Source organism: Choloepus didactylus, chromosome 8, assembly GCF_015220235.1.
Source record: "Choloepus didactylus isolate mChoDid1 chromosome 8, mChoDid1.pri, whole genome shotgun sequence".
NCBI lineage: Eukaryota > Metazoa > Chordata > Mammalia > Pilosa > Megalonychidae > Choloepus > Choloepus didactylus.
This window is the reverse complement of record NC_051314.1, coordinates 82,034,028-82,050,623: the sequence shown is the minus strand read 5'-3', so window position 1 is coordinate 82,050,623 and position 16,596 is coordinate 82,034,028. Positions and strand designations below refer to the sequence as shown.

The following is a 16,596-nucleotide window of genomic DNA, read 5'->3' as shown; positions in this document are numbered from 1 at the left end:
CCCTTCATTTCACAAACCACACTGAAAGTTTGGGAGATGAGGTGTGTCTGGGCACTGAGAAAACTAATTTTTAGTTCTTGTTTATTTCTGTTACAGGCTTTCCTCGGAGACGGGTGGCATGGGGAGCAGCTAGAACAATGCAGATTCATCCATAATCCCTTCCTGCTGTTCACCACCACCCATGATCCATCTGTGTAGTTTCTGAACAGTCAGCGATTCCAGGTTTTAAATAGTTTGTAAATTTTCAGTTTCTACACACTTTATCATCCACTCGTGATTTTTTAATTAAAGCGTTTTAATTCCTTTCTCTGTTCAGCTGTTAATGCTGAGATCCATATTTAGTTTTATAAGCTTCTCCCTGTTTTTTTTTTTTTTTTTTTTTTTTGCTCATGAATTTTTTTTTCTGTTTGTCATGGAAATGTAAGAGTGGAATATTAATACATTTCAGTTTAGTTCTGTAATGTCAGGAATTTTTCAAAAAAAATTAAAAGATGGACTGGAGCTTTTTCTTTGTGAATAGAAACTGGATGCCACAGTGATTCATGTGGGTTTTATTCCTGTTGTCTTGCTGTTGTTTTTATACCTTTTATCCAGCAAAGGACAAGGACCCTTCTTGGGTTTTTAATAGAAGCCTTTATTCCAGTTAAGATGCTTTCTTCTATTTTACCACAACTCCATTTTTTGTGACCCTTGATTCTGTTTTCTCTTGAACACCTTGCCTTTGCTCCCAAGGTGACCTAATAGCTGTAGCAAGATGACGGTGCACTTGGTTAGCCTTGTAAAACTTAAGCCCCCAAAATTGGGGGAGGAGGGTGTAGGAGGATGCAGATATGCATGCATGTGGAGGCAGAAGAACATAGATCCAACTGATATTCAAGTTGTTGGGAACTGTCTCTCCCCTTGTCGAAGTTTGCAAATTGTAAACTAAACTTGATTTTCTTCTTCTTTTTAATAGCTAAAATAATTTAGATGCCATTTATGCAGAAAAGTTTAGAAGATTGGGGCTTGGGGTGATGATGTTCATTTAGGTAGTTAAAAAAAAGAAGCATAAAAGGGAAAGTAACTTGTCCAAAGTCCTCAGATATGGTCCTACTTACCATGTATGCTACCCCATTGGTTCACCAAGAAAACCCTCAACAGCTGGGCCTGCATGGAGTGGTTATATTTCAAGGTTTTTCACAGGGATTACAATATGACAGTCCCCACCCCAATCAGCACCGGGATCAAAGCAGGGACTTACACCCCAATCCTTCAGCCTGAGCCAGCACATGCTATCAGTTTCCTAACCTCCCCCCCACCCCACCCCCAGGTCCCCCAAGCCATGGTTTGGGCAGAGAAATGGAGGGATGAAGAATGAGTTACAGTTGCCACCTGAGAAAACTCAGAGGGAAGGACCCAGCCTTAGCCTCCCTCCTCCCAAGTGCAAAACGTGTAAACAGTTAACGGAAAACAAAATAAGTGCAGTCTACGTGATACCCTCTTCTGCTCCCCAGGATTCGGTGGTGGTGGGATATAGAGGAGCATAGGAGACAAACCTGGCTTTGCTATTGCCTACCACTTGCTGAACATGAGGGATGGGGTGCTGCTTCCCCTTGCGCACTGCTCTAGGGTAGTACTTGTCACGCACTTCCACAAATGCCAGTGTCCCTAGATTTTATCAGGTGAGTCAGGGCTTAAGGCTGGGATGGCCCCACCTTTGTTGATTATGTGGCGCATATATATTATTTATATAAATATTTCTCTATGTACAGGGAATAAGGGTAGCTTTCATGGAGGAAGGGAAGCTAGGGGCTGCAAGGCATCACCGCTGTTGGAGTTGTCCAATTCAGTGCTGTCACAGTCTGAGTCCTCAGAATTGGTAGGGCCCTGTTAGGAATAGAGTAGAAATGCAGTGAGGTGGAGCTCAGCATTCTCTTGGCATTACAAATAGATTCTTCAGGTCCCTCAATGGGATCATTTCAGTAGTCAGCAGCTTACTGATATTACTGTTTCTAGATTTCAGTTTCTTAAGCCATTCTCCAAGGCACTACATTCCTAGTTTCATTATTCCTCCCCGGCAACGAGTACCTGTCACTTCTTACGCATGCAAGCTGTACACTGGGCACAATACCAGGTACTGTCTATTATAGGCACCTGAAGTTCCAGTAGGTGGATCCTGGCCTTTCTGACATGGAAGGAAATGCTCATATGCTCAGTGACTTGACCAAGCTATGACAGGTTAAATCCTGATGGCCTCAAATGCTATCCTCTGCAGCCACTGCTCTTGAAACGGTAAGACATGTTCCCAGCTCTCCCTGTCTAATAACTGGTTAGTTTTCAGTTGTGCTGTGACTCACCTGTTCCCTTCTGAGTAGGTTCTGCTGTGGGATGGGCAAGGAGTTGGGTTCAGGACCAGGGACCACCTCTGAAGCAGGTGGGTCCAGTGGGATTTCTGAGCCCTGGGAGCACATGTCATCAGACCGCTCATCTGGCCGCTCATCAGTGTTGGTACTGCCAACATCAGGTGTGCCACTGGGGGAAGGCTCACTAGCTGTGCCCTCCTCCCCATCTGATGGGTTCTCTGAGCTGAAGGTAGATAGTGACTGGCGCATGTTCAGGCCCTGAGGCCACCTAGATATTGGAGAGACTGGGGCTACAGTTTGCTCCTTCCATCCCAAAAAGCAAAGGAATGCTGTTATCTCCTGTACTCCCATCACTTACCTCTGGCTTGATGTCAGCTCTACTTCACTGTCCACCTCTCCTTCCTCTTCCTCTGAGGAGATGCCACGTTTCTGCAAGAGATGAGACTGTGGTCAAAAGTGGGAAAAGGTAGTTAAGGACCCGGGAGAAGGGAATAGTTATAAAGGGTTAAGTAGCAAATAGCTTAATCTCAGACTTAATTGGGAATGAGTTATGGACTTGGACCCCAAGCAGGGCAGGGTAAAGGAGGAAGGGCTCAGGAGCCTTCCCATACTTTACCTGACTTCGGGTGACAGCAGCCCTGTACAGCAGTGCAGCTGGGGTCAAGTGCTGGGCCCCGGCCCGGCTTCCTCCCCGGCCTGCTGTCCCTTCCCTTCCAGTTCCCAGCAGCCCCACACCTTCACCAGGTCCCACTGGTGGAGGTGGCTCCCCTTTGGCTCCCCCAGGTGAATCTGGGCTGGTGGAGCCAGGGGCTGAGCCCTCACTTGGGGGGGTGTCACCCCGGGCTGGAGGTGGTGAGCCAGGATCCCCAGCTCCCCCTGTGGCCCCCCGGCCCCGGGTTCCCAGTGCTGCAGACAGCAGATCTGGCGATGATGAAGACATCTTGCGTAGTAGAAGGTCGTGGTGGAGCCCACGGAGGGCGGGGGGACAAGCCTCCCAGGCTGAGGGTCCCCCTCCTAGCCCCCCTGGGTTTCCTGGTCCCCCAGGTTCAGGGACTGGCACAGCTGCACGAAGCCCAGGCAAGTCCCCACAGCTGCCCTTAGCGCTGGCCTTGCGGTGACGGGTCTTGCCCCGGCGACTCCTTCCTGGTGAGGGAGGCCCCTTAGGACAGCCAGGAAGCCCCACCCCACTCAGGGCTGCATCTAGCTTAGGTAGCAAAGACTCTGTCTTGAGAATATCTGGTCTGGTGGGGGAAGGAAAGTACAAAGTTGAGATTAAATTTATACACTAAACACTCCTACCTTGGGCAGTTCAATGCATATCTCCCCCCTTTAAGGACTCTCCTTGACCCCCACCGTCCCCTTTCATACTTAAACTGTGGCTGTGGTACCACCTTTTGCTGTGGGGTGACAGCTTCTGTGGCACATTCCTCTTCTTGATGAGCTTCTCCACTGTGTTACCATGCAGGAGGCCCCGTGAAGGGTGGGACTTCAGCAGGCCTGGGCACTTGCGCTCTAAAGCTTGCTCCCGCCTAAAGACCCAGGCACCTTCTCAGTTGGGCATATGCCCAGGAAGTAGGTACCCAGGTTCAGTAGGATCTCTGGAGCCAAGCACACCTCCATGAAGACCTTGGGGATTTGGTATATAAGAACAAGGAGGGTTACCTGAGTAGCTCCCGTTCCTTGAGCTCCAGCTGCAACATCAGAGCATTAAGTTCCATGTAGAGGTTGTTGGCCCTCTCAAGCTTCCGTTCATAGTGCTCCCTGATGTCCAAGGCATGTCTGTGAAATGGGGGCAGAAGGATCCCCCAAGGTAAGCTGGGCTCACCTAGTATCAGAGTTGAGCCCAATGTCTCAGAACTAGTGGTGTCCACAGTCCCTGCTGGGATTTAGAATCACCTCCCCAAACCTGTGCACATACCTGAGCTCCTCCCTCCTCCGCATCACCAGTTCTTCTTCAAGGCGGTGCAGGCATGTCCCTTCTGACTTAATTTTTTCAAAGTGCAGCTTTACCTCTTCTCGCCACTCGGCCTGGGGGTGGAGACACGAGGTGTGAGGCTTGTAGAAAGCCTCCTTCACCCAGCAGGCTTGCAGAAAGCCTCTGCTAGGTGCCTTCACTGCTACCAGTCCTGTGTTGGAGGGAGGAGGCACAGGATTGACTAAGGGTCTCAGCCCCTCCACCACAAAAGGCATCATTTCTGCAAGAGGGGGAGTATTTATTTTCCTACCCACAGCATACCTGTGACTTAAAGTAAGTCTCCTGGGGTGTAGAGAGCACATCGGCTGAGGCGATGTCCAGATGCAGCAAGATCTGTCGGAATGATGGACGATTTCGGGGCTTGCTGTTCCTGAAGGGAAGGGAGATGAGGGAAGAGAAGGTAAGGGATTTCAGGGAGGACCAGATAGAAACTATAATACCCTTTCCCAAAGTGTGCCCTGGAGAACCAGAACTCAGATGTACTTTCAGTCAAAAATTCCACAGTCAACTTTAGGAAATGTTAGACACGTTAGCATATCAGTCCCTCAGTAAGGAAACCTATTTAACTCCACTTTCCCCAAATTGTTTGCCAAAGAGAACCTTTTTCTGAGTAAACACATTAAAAGAAACACACTTTGGGAAATGATCAACTAAAGATTAGGAAAGCAATCCTGAGCCTTCCCTCAGGGCCTCTGTCCCAGGCCCTTTCCTCCTATGCCGGGGCCTTCCATGCACTTTTCTTGCTGGTTCTTCGTAAGAACCTTGTACCGGTAGATACTGTTATCCTTATTTTACAGGTGAAAAACAGGTTCAGAGGTGATGCCACTTGCCCACTTGGTTCAGAAAAGTGACATAAGCCTGACTGATCTGTTTTTGAATTGACTGCACCCCTGCAGAATATTAGTTTTATTCCTTTCAGTTCTAGACTGCAGCCCCCTTGATTCACATCCTGGATCCTGGGTCTTTGTAGAGTGACAGCTGGAGGCTTCGACCCCCCCCCCCCCATTCCCTGTTCCAGATCCTTGGCCTATAGGTCTGGGTTCTAATTGTGGGCTATCCATCAGTGACACCCCCTCACTTCCCAGCTTTGGCCAGGCCAAGTCTCCCAGTCGAAGTCAGACTCACCAGCACTGGCGAAGCAGGATTTTGAAGCCATCTGGGCAGCTGGAGGGCACAGGCAGATGGAGACTGTTGCTTCCTACACCCCAGATAATGGCTGAGGAATCTACATCTTTGTAGGGGATCTCACCAGTCAGAAGTTCCCACAGTACCACACCAAAGGACCTGGGGATAAGGGAGGGCATCACTTGGGAGGAGCCCCTTCTAGAGGCCCTGGTTGCTACAGACCACTTGCCCACCAACCCTGGAGGTCCCTCCCTCCCCATGCTGGCTGCCCACCCATCTCGGTCCTTAGCCTGGCCCTCACCAGATGTCGACCTTCTCAGACACGGGTTCATTGCGGATCACCTCAGGGGCCATCCAGGCTACTGTCCCTGCGAAGGACATCTTGGTGCTCTTGTCACTCAGCTCCTTGGAAGTGCCAAAATCTGAGATCTTCACCACATCGTCATATGTGATCAGCATGCTGGTGGAGAATGGAGTCGGCTGGGGTCCAGGTCCCTCCACACACCTTCTAACACCATACCAACTCAACCCAGAGGCTGGGATTCACCAAACCCTCTGAGATGGGACTATCAGAATCTAGGGGATTCTGAGATGGCCACATGAACTTTGGGCTGGGTCTGGAAGCAGGAGATGGCCTCGCTGACTCAGGTAAGGCCACCTGCAGGAGACTGCACTTCACCTTTTCCCTGCCTGCTTGCTTACTCACTTGGGGGACTTGAGGTCTCTGTGGATAATCTTGTGCAGGTGCAAGTAGTTCATGCCACCAGCGATGCCCATGGACCAGTCAACCAGCAAGGAGGGGGTGACAGGGCGGCCAGCCCGTAGTACCTCATACAGCTGGCCCTGGGCACAGAACTCCATGAGGATGCAGTAGCAGGGAGCCTGAGTGCACACACCCCTGGGGGCCAAAAAAAGTCATATGAAGGCCTCAGCGAGCCTGGCATTTGTCTGCTTCACACCTGGGTCCCCCATTTTCACGCATGCCATTTGGGCATCTCCTCTGGGATGGGGGGAGCAGTGGGTCCCGGGTCTCTGCGTAGTGTCCCCAGCCCACAGCCCCCGCCCTGGACCTCACTTGAAGGTGATGATGTTGGGGTGCTTCAGCTTTCGCAGGTGCTTGATGTCCGTCTCCTTGAGGTCCCGCACCTTCTTCACAGCCACCTCCTCCCCGTGGAAGCGCCCCAGGAAGACAGCGCCCTGGGCCCCTGAGCCCACCCACTGCAGGTCCAGGATTTCCTCAAAGGGGACCTCCCAGAGGTCTGTGGGCAGGAGGCACAGTGCCACAAGGCTCAGAAAGAGCCACAATCAGGGCCTTGTGACAGGCGGGGGCAGGGCAAGGGAAACCATTGTGTTGGTTGAAATTTTCAAGGAGGGTGAGGCAGGGAAGTAACCAAAATAGGCTGATGAGGCTCTAGATATGGGGGGACGGGGAAGGAAGGAAACTGGGGTGGCCAGAGGCTGATGGCTGGGTAAGGGGCTAGGGCTGAGCTCTGGGAAGGGGTGGGGTCGGGTCATCAGGTGACTTCGGTGGGGCTGCTCAACAGCTCCTGGGCTCAGAGAGACAGCAAGAGGGCAGAGGGCCCCCAGGGGGGCACTGCCTACCTTCCTGCTGCTGCTTGTGCTCAGTGGAATAGGCTTTGCCAATCATGGTCCAGACGGGGCGCAGGCAGCCAAAGAGGCCTTCAAGGAAGCCACTGCCACTCTGGCACTGCAGCCGCACCTCATCAGCTCGAACTCGGGATGCCCGACTCTCAGGGGACCCAGTGGCTCCCCCTGGGCCCCCAGCATCCTGCTCTTGGAGCTGCAGGACACTGTTGGCAAAAGGCTCAGCAGGCGGCTCTCCACCTGGGGAGGGGCTGGGCCCACCCCCGCCCTGCCCACTGAGGGGCACTACATCTCGAAGTACACACTGGGTAGGCGTCAGGTCCTTCTCAGGGGTGCAGTCAGAAGTGTCTGGGTCCAGTTTGCGCATGGACACCTCACTTAGGGTTGACATGAAGCCTCCAAAGGAGGGGGAGGGTGTTCGGGTCTCATGGAGGCAGGCCATGGCCTCTGGACCCCAGCGTGGCGGTCCGGGGCAGGCCCTGTGGGGACAAAGGAGAAAGGGGCCGTGAAAGCACAGGCGTAGCAGCTAAGGATGCTTGCTTCGGAGAGCACAGGTAGGGGTGCCGGGCCCACAACAGCCCTGCTGGAAATGACACTTGAAACTCACCCTCAGCTGCCTCGCCCTCTCCAAGTTTCACCTGTGCCCATCTTAGGAAACCTGACACACCTAGGCTTCCTCTCAGGAATCTATTCGAAACACAAGTCTTCCTTACTCGGGTATACAGGAAACATACCTGAGCATTATTCCCAGGTAAACACAGGTAACAACAACCCCACTGAGGTACATACTGGTGAAATATGTCTCATCTTCAAGAACAATGGTAACACATAGTTCCTTTCCCCTTGTAAGATTACTGTAATTCACTTCTGGAGCACACATTTGTTTCACCTGAGGCTCACGGCATACACATATATGCCATACCTCTCAGACATACACCTTTTACTTTGGGTCTCAACCTTAGGTACACATTGATAATGCACCTAGGCCTCCCGTGCACTGAAGGACACACAGGTGACACTGAACCTCACACTCAGGTACTTACACATGATACGACTGAAACCCTCTCAACTCAGGTGATAGACTCAGAGCCTTATGCAAGTACACAACTCAAGGCTCACACCTGGGCCTCATGCACAGGTACTCACAGGTACACACCTGGGCCTCTAAAGGCTGTAACCACACAGCTCTGCCATTGCCCCAGCATTGTTGGTGAAAAATGCAGAATCATCCACTGAGGATGCAGAAGCTGTGTCAAGACAAGCTGTGGCCTGGGACTTCATGCCCCTTAGCCTGCCCATCAGACCAGCTGTTCCCTAGGCGGTCAGTCAGAGAAAGCCCCTGTCTCCTCTTTGCTGTTTCTACTGCCCAATCCCCAGCTCCCAAGCAAGCTTTCCAGACAATGGAGATTTGTCCCCATTTATAGCTGGGTGTTATTTTAAAAGCACCCATTAAAAATGTGAATCCAAGCCTTGATTCTGCTGCTTATTGGCTGGGTGTATGTGTGTGTGTGAGAGGGGTGGTGGTGGAGGGGGTGCATGTGATCTCAGACAAGCTGTATCTGAGTCTCATTTTTCCAACTGTACAAAGGAATAACCTGGCCTTTATTTAGCCTATTTCAAACTTGTCCAGAGCTTGACACCAGGAGCCATCCTGATCTTCCATCTCACTCCACCTTTAGTCAGTTACCAAATTCTGAGATCTGAGGATTTCCAGCGACAGCAATCCCTCTAATTGTTCCTCATAGTAGGGTGTTTCCATAACTCCCTGTATCAGACATTTCTGGGAAGGCTTGTTATACATTCTGGATCACAACGGGAGGAGGGTGGTGGAATCTGTAAATGAAAAGGGCTCCCCGGATGATGATGAAGATATGGATGGAAGTCTGAGAACCGCTGCTGTTCTCAGCTCATGTGACACTAATTTCCAGGCCTCTCTTTTAAAACTTTTATACTGGGTCTAGGGCGAGCCTAGAACTTGTATATTTAACAAGAACCTCAGGTGACTCTTAGCATGATTGCCAGTTTTGGGAAGCTCTGACCCAATGCCAATCTATTCTCTCTTTTCTAGTTCCACTGTTACCTTAGTTCAGGCTTTATTAGCAGTCACCTGGCCCAGGGCAACTGCCTCTTAAATGGTCTCCAAATTCTCCCCTTGGGGTGACAGTGTGATTGTGAAAGCCTCGTGGATCACACTCTCTTTATCCAGTGTATGGATGGACGAATAGAAAAATGGGGAAAAAACTAAATGAAAAATAGGGTGGGGAGGTGATTTGGGTGTTCTTTTTTACTTTTATTTTTTATTCTTATTTTTACTTTTTTTGGTATAAGGAAAATGTTCAAAAAATAGATTGGGCTGACAAATGCACAACTATATGATGGTACTGTGGACAGTTGATTGCACACCACAGATGACTGTATGATGTGTGAATATATATCAATAAAACTGAATTAAAAAAACGTTCTCCCCATGCCCCCATCCCAAACCATTCTCTATCTAGCCATCAGGAGGATCTTTTTAACACACAAATTGGCCAGTGTCCTTTCCTCTGCTTCAAGCCCTTCAGTAGCCCCCACTGCCCTTGGTCCAATGACCTCAGCTCCATGCTCTGGCCCACCATGGCCTCTCCAGTCTCAACCCCACCGCTGTTGGTGCTCAGGCCACACAGAACGCAGCCTCAACCAAGCTCCATCAGGTTTTTGAGCCAGGGCACCTAATGAAATTGGGAAACTCTCGGGAAAGCTTACTACATGCGTATATACGTTAGCTTCGGTTATATGCATACTTAATTCTCAAACACAACTGTCAGCTGGCATTAGCAGCCGCATTTACAAACTACGGTATAGAAATGTGGCTCCACTGAGAGCCGGGACTCCTTGAGAACGATGACGTCCACGGGATGCTTGCGTCTCGAATAGCACCTGGCACGCGGGAAGGGGCATTGTACCACCTCGGAGTATCATGCTAAGGACGGCATTCACGCCAAGTACACACTAGTTCCCTTAATCCTCAAAACAACCCAGCTCCCGTTATAGCCTTCAAGAAACCGAGTGAGGCTCAGAGAGCGGAAATCAGAGTCAGGTCTCGGAGTCCAGACTCCGAATCCCCCGTATATCCCAGGAGACCTGGGCGGCTTCAGGAGGTAAAGTGTATATTGTTATGCAACCTCAAGTCAAACACAATCCGAGCAGCCTGCCGACACACCAGAGAAGACCCCGCGGGCTTTCGCCAACGTCTCCCTCTCCCCCAAGCCGGGGCTTTCCTTCTGGACCACGCAGAACGAAGGCCGGGGACTGTGGGAGCGCTTGGGACGTTGTCTCATGGGCAAGCCAGGAGGGAGGGATGGAGGGATTGGGGTCCTCGGGGAGGGGCCAGGGCCGGCCGCTGGACCGCCTGTACCATCACCGAAGCCTTGGTGAGGCCATTGGAAGTGGAGAGGAAGGGGTTACGGCCACAGCACCCCCTCCCCCTTCCCGGCCGTCAAATGCTTGGGGGCGGGGCGGGGCCCCCGCGGCAGGAGGACGGGGTCCGGGTGGGGAACCCTGCAGGTGGAGGGAAGCGCTGGGCGCTGCGGCGTAACCATGACGACAGGGCCCGAGGCGGCGTGTGAAGTCACCAGGACAAGATTAGCCTACGGTCACGTGAGCGGCGACGGCGGGGGTGGGGCTGCGCTCGGGCCTGCCCCCGACCCGGGCAGGTCCATGTGGCTGGTTGCCGGACCGGATGCTGGGATCCAGGGGTGTGCTACCGACCCTAGCGTTCTGCCCCATCTGTGCTTCCCTCCTTCCCCACTACTGCACATGCCGACTAATCTGTTGGGGCGCCGGGTGGAGGGAGAGCAATTAGTGTTGAGGGGACGGGTTATGAGAGAGGCATTGGGGTGCAGTGCCACAGAGAAGGAAAGCAGGAAAAGGAGAGCTAGAGAGACCGAACACAGAGAGGAAGAGAGGCACAACCAATGAAGAGGGGACTAATCGAGAGATACAGAGACCGTAACAGCGCGAAACACAGGGAAAGTCAAACCTTAGAAGGAAAGATTGATGAAAACCTGGTTGTGAAAAGCAGAGGACACTGAGAAAGAGGAGCTAAGGAGACTGAAAAACACAGAGATCGTCCTTCTCTCTCCCCAGTTCGTTTTCTAACCAGAAGCCTAGCTTTTGGTAGTCACACCACCTGGCTTTTTAAAGAATTTTTTAGCTTTCATCTGGTTGTTTGCCAACTAGGAAGTTTAGGCATAGAGAGGATGACATGCTCAGAGACACTTGCAGCCGAACCTCCCTCCAGACCGCCAAGCTTCCCCAGAGGCCCCTCTGGTATCCAGGGCCAGCAGCTAGGGAGAGGAGAACAGCCATTTCACCTGTTTGTCTTTTAGGGCAGTGGGAGTAGCTGAAGGAGTAGGAGATGGGAGCAAGGGAAGGGAATCTAGCCAGGCTTAATACACCCTCCACCCCACTTCTCAGGCTAATGACCGTTATTCCCAGATTGACCTAAGGAGTAGGGGTGGGGGGAGGGAGGGAGCTAAGGCTTCAGGGAGCTATTGTAAACTGGAGAGTCCTCTCCCAGCACGCGCACGCGCGCGCGCACACACACACACACACACACACACACACACACACACACCTCTCAGCTTTCTTTACACACACACACACACCTCTCAGCTTTCTTTATCTTTGACCAGACAGCTGTGTCCCTCTGCCCCCTGGCTGGGCCCTGGTGCCAGGGCTTTGGGGGAATAGCATGGTTAGGAGCCCCTGGCCCAGACATTCGGTCACCCTGGGGAGGGGAGCTGTTTCCCTGGCCATCAATTATGTAGAGGGTGGGGGAAGGGCAAGGATGTGACAGGACGGGGTGGATGTCTCTGTCAGTCATTCTGTCAACCATATTTAACAAGTGCTTACAGTGCAGAATGCTGCTCCAGATTGGGTGAGGGGTTGGAGTGGTCCCTAAGCAATCCATCTTCCAGGAGAAGCAGCTCTTTGGACAGCTGAGGAGACCCTACTTCAGTTTCTCCATCACCTAAATCAGCCAAGGGTATGAGATGGTTCCACACCTGTGGCTCCCCATCCCTGATGCCAAAATCTTTTGGCCCCAGATTTCAGCTACAAGATTATCTGCTTTGCTGGCAGTTTCCAGAGTGCCTCAATGGAAGGCTGTAGGGGTGGAGTGGGGACGGAATCATCCACCATTTATTCTCCTGCTTGAGATGTTGGAAGCCTATGGCAAGGGAGCCCTTTGAATTCTCTCTAGCTCCCTCCTATTCTAACAACAGAATTTCAATGCCAAGCTGCTTGTCTGGCTGACTCGGGGGCTCTTCAGAGGCCCCAGCCATCTGTCTGAATATTCTGCCTCTCAGGGCTGAGCACTCCCCATAGTGCTAGACTTCATTTTCCACTCAGAAATAGGGGGAAGATTCCCCTTCTCCCTTGAGTAGGGGCAGAGAGGGAGGACCTCAAAGGGAAAGGAGACCCAAATCTTTAAAATCCTAGTTCCCACCTCCACAGCCTTTGAGACCCAGAAAGGAAAAAGGACTCTGACCAGTCATGGCCATGCCTCGTGTCCACTTGCCTCCAGCTTGGTTTTGTTTTACTTTTGATAGGATCCACAGTCTTAATCCCAGGATATTCTAAGATGGAAAGGTCTACAGCTTTTTTCAGTGTCCTCATGAGGGGGAAATACATGCCTCTCCTTGAGAACCTGGGAAAAACTGGAGATCACCCCTAAATCCAGGTCCCCAGCTTCATATGGGTCAGGCCCTGAGCCCCCTAGCTGCCACCATCTCTTTTACCAGAAGGGTGGGCACTGAAGAGGCTGGAGGTGGCATGGGGTTGGGCAGCAGTATTGTTTAAGAAAAAAAGAGCCAGTTTTGAATTGGGAGAGATCAGGGCTAGAACCGTAGTTTTGTCACTTATAGGGTGGTGAGGGTTAAGCAAGATACTGGAGAGAATGCATACTGCGTGGCTCCTTGTTTTGTCTTCCTGGTTGACTGGACACGAGGTCTTTGTGGATTTCTGAGAGGCCATCTCTTCTGCCTGACCAGATAACAGGAGATTTGGTCTCCAACCAGGACAAATCTCAATTCCAACTTCTAGTGGAGCCAGGTCACAATGGCAATGGTTGTAATTCCTCTACTACATGCTCAGTCCTTCCTCTGCAAATCCTGCCCTTCTGCCTCCTCCGGATGGAGTAGGAAGGCCTGATCCTCTACACCCCACCCTCACCCCCTGGCCAGTGCTCTTTGGAATCTGCTTTCCTTAGCAGCTACCTACTAAGACTGTCACCTGGAACCTGTGGCCCAGGATCACCCCTCAGCCTAACCCATCAAGATGTGAGGGGAAAGGGAGGGGAGGAACAAGGCATGATGGGCCAGACTCTAGATCTAGACTGTCCTGTGGATCCCCCCTACTCAGGACCTCAGGTAGACCTGGAGGAAGTTCAGTTTATTTTAACAAATAGTTCCTGAGCTAAGTGTGTATATAAAATGATCTGGAAGAATAGATACCAAAGCCTAACAGTTTCTTGGTAGGTGGAATTATGGGAATTTTATTTTCTTCTCTTGGCTTATCTGTATTTTCCAATATTTCAGTACTATGTTTGAATTGCTTTTGAAATAAGAAATAAAATTTACTCTAAATTGAGAAAGAGAAGACAAATTATGGAGTGCCATGTTATGGAATGAAATAGAGGTGGCAGTTATAAAACATTGTAAATGTACTAAATGCCACTGAATTGTTCATTTTAAAATGGTTAATTTTATGTTATGTGAATTTTAGCTCAATAAATTGTTTTTTAAAGTCCTTCACTTGGTTGTATCGCATGCAACCTGCATCCAGACAAAATTGCAAATGTGCATGAAAAATGAAAAAAAAAATTATGGCATGCCCATCCATTCCTGGCACTTAGTGTAGGGCAGTTGTGCTTTAGAGAGAGGGAAGATGGTGTGGTGGAGAGATCACAGGCCTGGAATCAGAGAGGCTGGGTTGTCCTGTCTCTGCTCTTTGTCAGCTGAGTGACCTTGAATATAACACTTCTTAAGAAACCTCAGTTTCTTCATCTGTAAATGGGGACAGTGGTACGTATCTCATACAATTGTGTGTGTGTGTGTGTGTGTGTGTGTGTGTGTGTGTATATATACATACATATATATATAATATGATGGGTGAGAACAGAGGCTCTGGGTCAGAGAACACAGGCTCTGGCCAAATACTAACTTTCTGACTTTGAACAAATTACTTAGCCTCTTTAAATTTCTGTTTCCTCTCCCTAAAATAGTGATGATGATAACACTACCTTACTCTTAGGCTTGTTAAGAGTATTGAGATAATCCAGGTAAAGCTCTTGGCCGAGTACCTGGCACACAGGAAGTTCAACATAAACATAAACTGTGTAAAAAGTGCCAAACAAGCAGCAGTAGGTTCTTCATATGTATGCATTCCCTTCCATTCTTTCCTTTTTCCTCCTCAAAGCAAGAGGCCGTAGGTTGGGTATAGGTGGAAAGGGAGGCAGAGAAACAAGAGGGGAAAAAGAGGGGAGCACAGGAAGCAGAAAGCATAGGGCAAGACTCTTCATCCCCATGAGCCTCCTCCTCCTCTGGAATAGTGTCACCGCCTCTCCTTGTCCCTTCTCCCAACACACATATGACCCTAGTCCTTCTGGGAGCAAATGAACCAGACAGACCAATCTCTGTGGCCAAAGCCTTACCCTCAGGAAACACCTAGGTCTCCTTCTGCCCTTGCAGGGGCTCCTGGAGGGGGTGATTCCCTTATCCCTTCTTTCTTCTTGGACCCCTGCAGTGGAAAGGTAGGGGTGCAAAGGATGAGCCACTAGAAGTGTCCAGGGTGGTGGGTACTAGAACTTAGGGTCCTTTTCTTGGCAAAATCAGACTCTAACACATTATCAACACCAGGGGAAGGATTGGGGAACAGCAACTCCCCTTTTAGCCACATTCAAATATACAATTCAGTGGCGTTAACTGCATTCACAATGTTGTGCTACCATCACTACCATCTGTTAAGCAATTGGTTTTTCTGAAGGGTTCAGCCATCCTCAGCTGTAAGGAGGCCTGGGAAATCCTGAGCCACTTTCCTACTTAAGCTCCCTGCCTCTTCTGTCCATAACTGAGTTTAATTAGGGGACAGATATTTAGTTGTGTGTTTTCATGTTGTGCTGGGAGTTGGGGTATCAGAACATTGGTCTTCCCTATTATCAACTCAGTCACTGATGTGAGTGAATGAATGAATGGTAGACTTGAAAGCAGACACTGTATTTCACCCTTAAGTGTGGGATAGGAGGCAGCAGGGCCCTAAAGCCCAGAGGAACTTCACTTTCTGGGCAGGGATGCCAGAGGGCACCTGGGCCCCATCCTGATCCCTTCTGCTGGCTTCAGGTTGGTATGACCCTCTGAATGAAGATCATGCTCCCAGAGCAATGGAGTCCTTCCTGAGGGTTGGGAGGGCAATGGTATTTTGAGGAAGTCATTGACTGTGGCCTGAAAGGAGCCTGGGTGCAGTGAAGAGAATTCCAGTGCACTCCCTCCTTGTTGGAGGCCACCCACCTAACCTCCTCCCAAGAGGTACCGGATATTTGAGTTAAAAGGTGGGATGCCTCCCTCAAGTCTAAGGGACACCCAATATTTCCTCCCCCTATCTTTAGAGCCTTTGACCCCTTTTCTTCCCTCCCCTCAGCCAAAGCCGAGGTTATCGAGAATCCCAACTCAGTGGAAAGGATTCTTGCTTATATCGAAGCCAAAGAGTTTGAGGAGTGTGTGGGAAAAGGGAGGAGGGTCTGGGGATGGGTTAGGGAGCCAGAGGAGATGGACAGGAGGAGGAGGAGGGAGAAAGCCACTAATGGATGGGGGAGGGGAGAATTCAACAGCTGGATGGAGGCGAGAAGGTGAATGCCACATTTGGAGGGGATTGGGGGACCACCACCTGAGCATCCAGGAACAGGTGCTCCCTGCCTACAGTCTTCAGCTCCAGCCTGCTAAGTGTGTGTGTATGGACCGAAGAGGGTAAAGGAGGGCAGTGGGTACATGGGGCCTTATCCTTCCTTTCCTTCTCTGCAGGGGTCCCAAACTCGCCCTCCTCCTTCCCTCTTTCCCTTCTTGAAGATGAGTGGGAGGAGAGGAGAATGTTCTCTTGTCTTTAAGTCTGTCCCACAATCATTCCTCCCCCCACCCCACCACCTTTCCAGCTCGCGAGGCCTTTCGTTTCCAAGCTGGGCCGCAGCGACCCTCAGCTTGGTTCCCCTTCTCAACCACACAGGCGTCGGGTCCAGGTCCCGGGTTCCTCCATCCCCACAGCTTCAGCATCCCCGCGCCATCGCATCCCGCCTCCCCCCCCCCCCCGCCCCGCATCCCATCCCCGCCTCGCCACATCTGCCTCTCGACCCTCCCTCCGAACCCGGATCCCAGAACCCGATCCCATCCCAGCCCCCTACCCCCCACAACTCGGCCAGGCTCTCACCTCGGGGGCTCGGCGGCCGCAGCACAAAAGGCGGCGCTGCTGCAGCTCTGCTCCGGATGCTGCTCCCGCCTCCTCCTCCTCCTCCTCCTC

General features: G+C 51.1%; 2 protein-coding genes across 17 annotated transcripts in view; one reads left to right on the top strand and one right to left on the bottom strand.

Annotated features, from left to right (window-relative positions):
* PCBP2 (poly(rC) binding protein 2) overlaps nt 1-501 on the top strand; it is a 21,214-nt gene extending 20,713 nt beyond the window's left edge. For all 14 annotated transcript variants that reach the window (XM_037845169.1, XM_037845166.1, XM_037845164.1 and 11 more), the window contains one exon: nt 97-501. In XM_037845169.1, coding sequence (XP_037701097.1) covers nt 97-133 — 37 coding nt within the window. In that variant the 3' untranslated portion in view covers nt 134-501. The remainder of the gene's footprint in view (nt 1-96) is intronic.
* On the bottom strand, nt 476-16,596 carry MAP3K12 (mitogen-activated protein kinase kinase kinase 12). 3 transcript variants are annotated; one of them, XM_037845154.1, is made up of 15 exons: nt 16,507-16,596; nt 7,353-7,526; nt 7,045-7,253; nt 6,518-6,701; nt 6,149-6,340; nt 5,744-5,902; nt 5,443-5,601; nt 4,579-4,687; nt 4,261-4,370; nt 4,005-4,121; nt 3,734-3,871; nt 2,959-3,583; nt 2,701-2,771; nt 2,337-2,610; nt 476-1,866 (listed from the first exon to the last, which is right to left on the bottom strand). In XM_037845154.1, exons 2-15 carry the CDS (start codon nt 7,487-7,489, stop codon nt 1,768-1,770), a joined length of 2,583 nt encoding a protein of 860 aa, XP_037701082.1. In that variant the 5' UTR covers nt 7,490-7,526; nt 16,507-16,596; the 3' UTR covers nt 476-1,767. The 3 variants fall into 3 exon arrangements, with proteins under 3 accessions (XP_037701082.1, XP_037701080.1, XP_037701081.1); XM_037845152.1 differs by having other exon boundaries at nt 7,045-7,526; XM_037845153.1 differs by lacking the exon at nt 16,507-16,596 and adding an exon at nt 14,744-14,796 and having other exon boundaries at nt 7,045-7,526.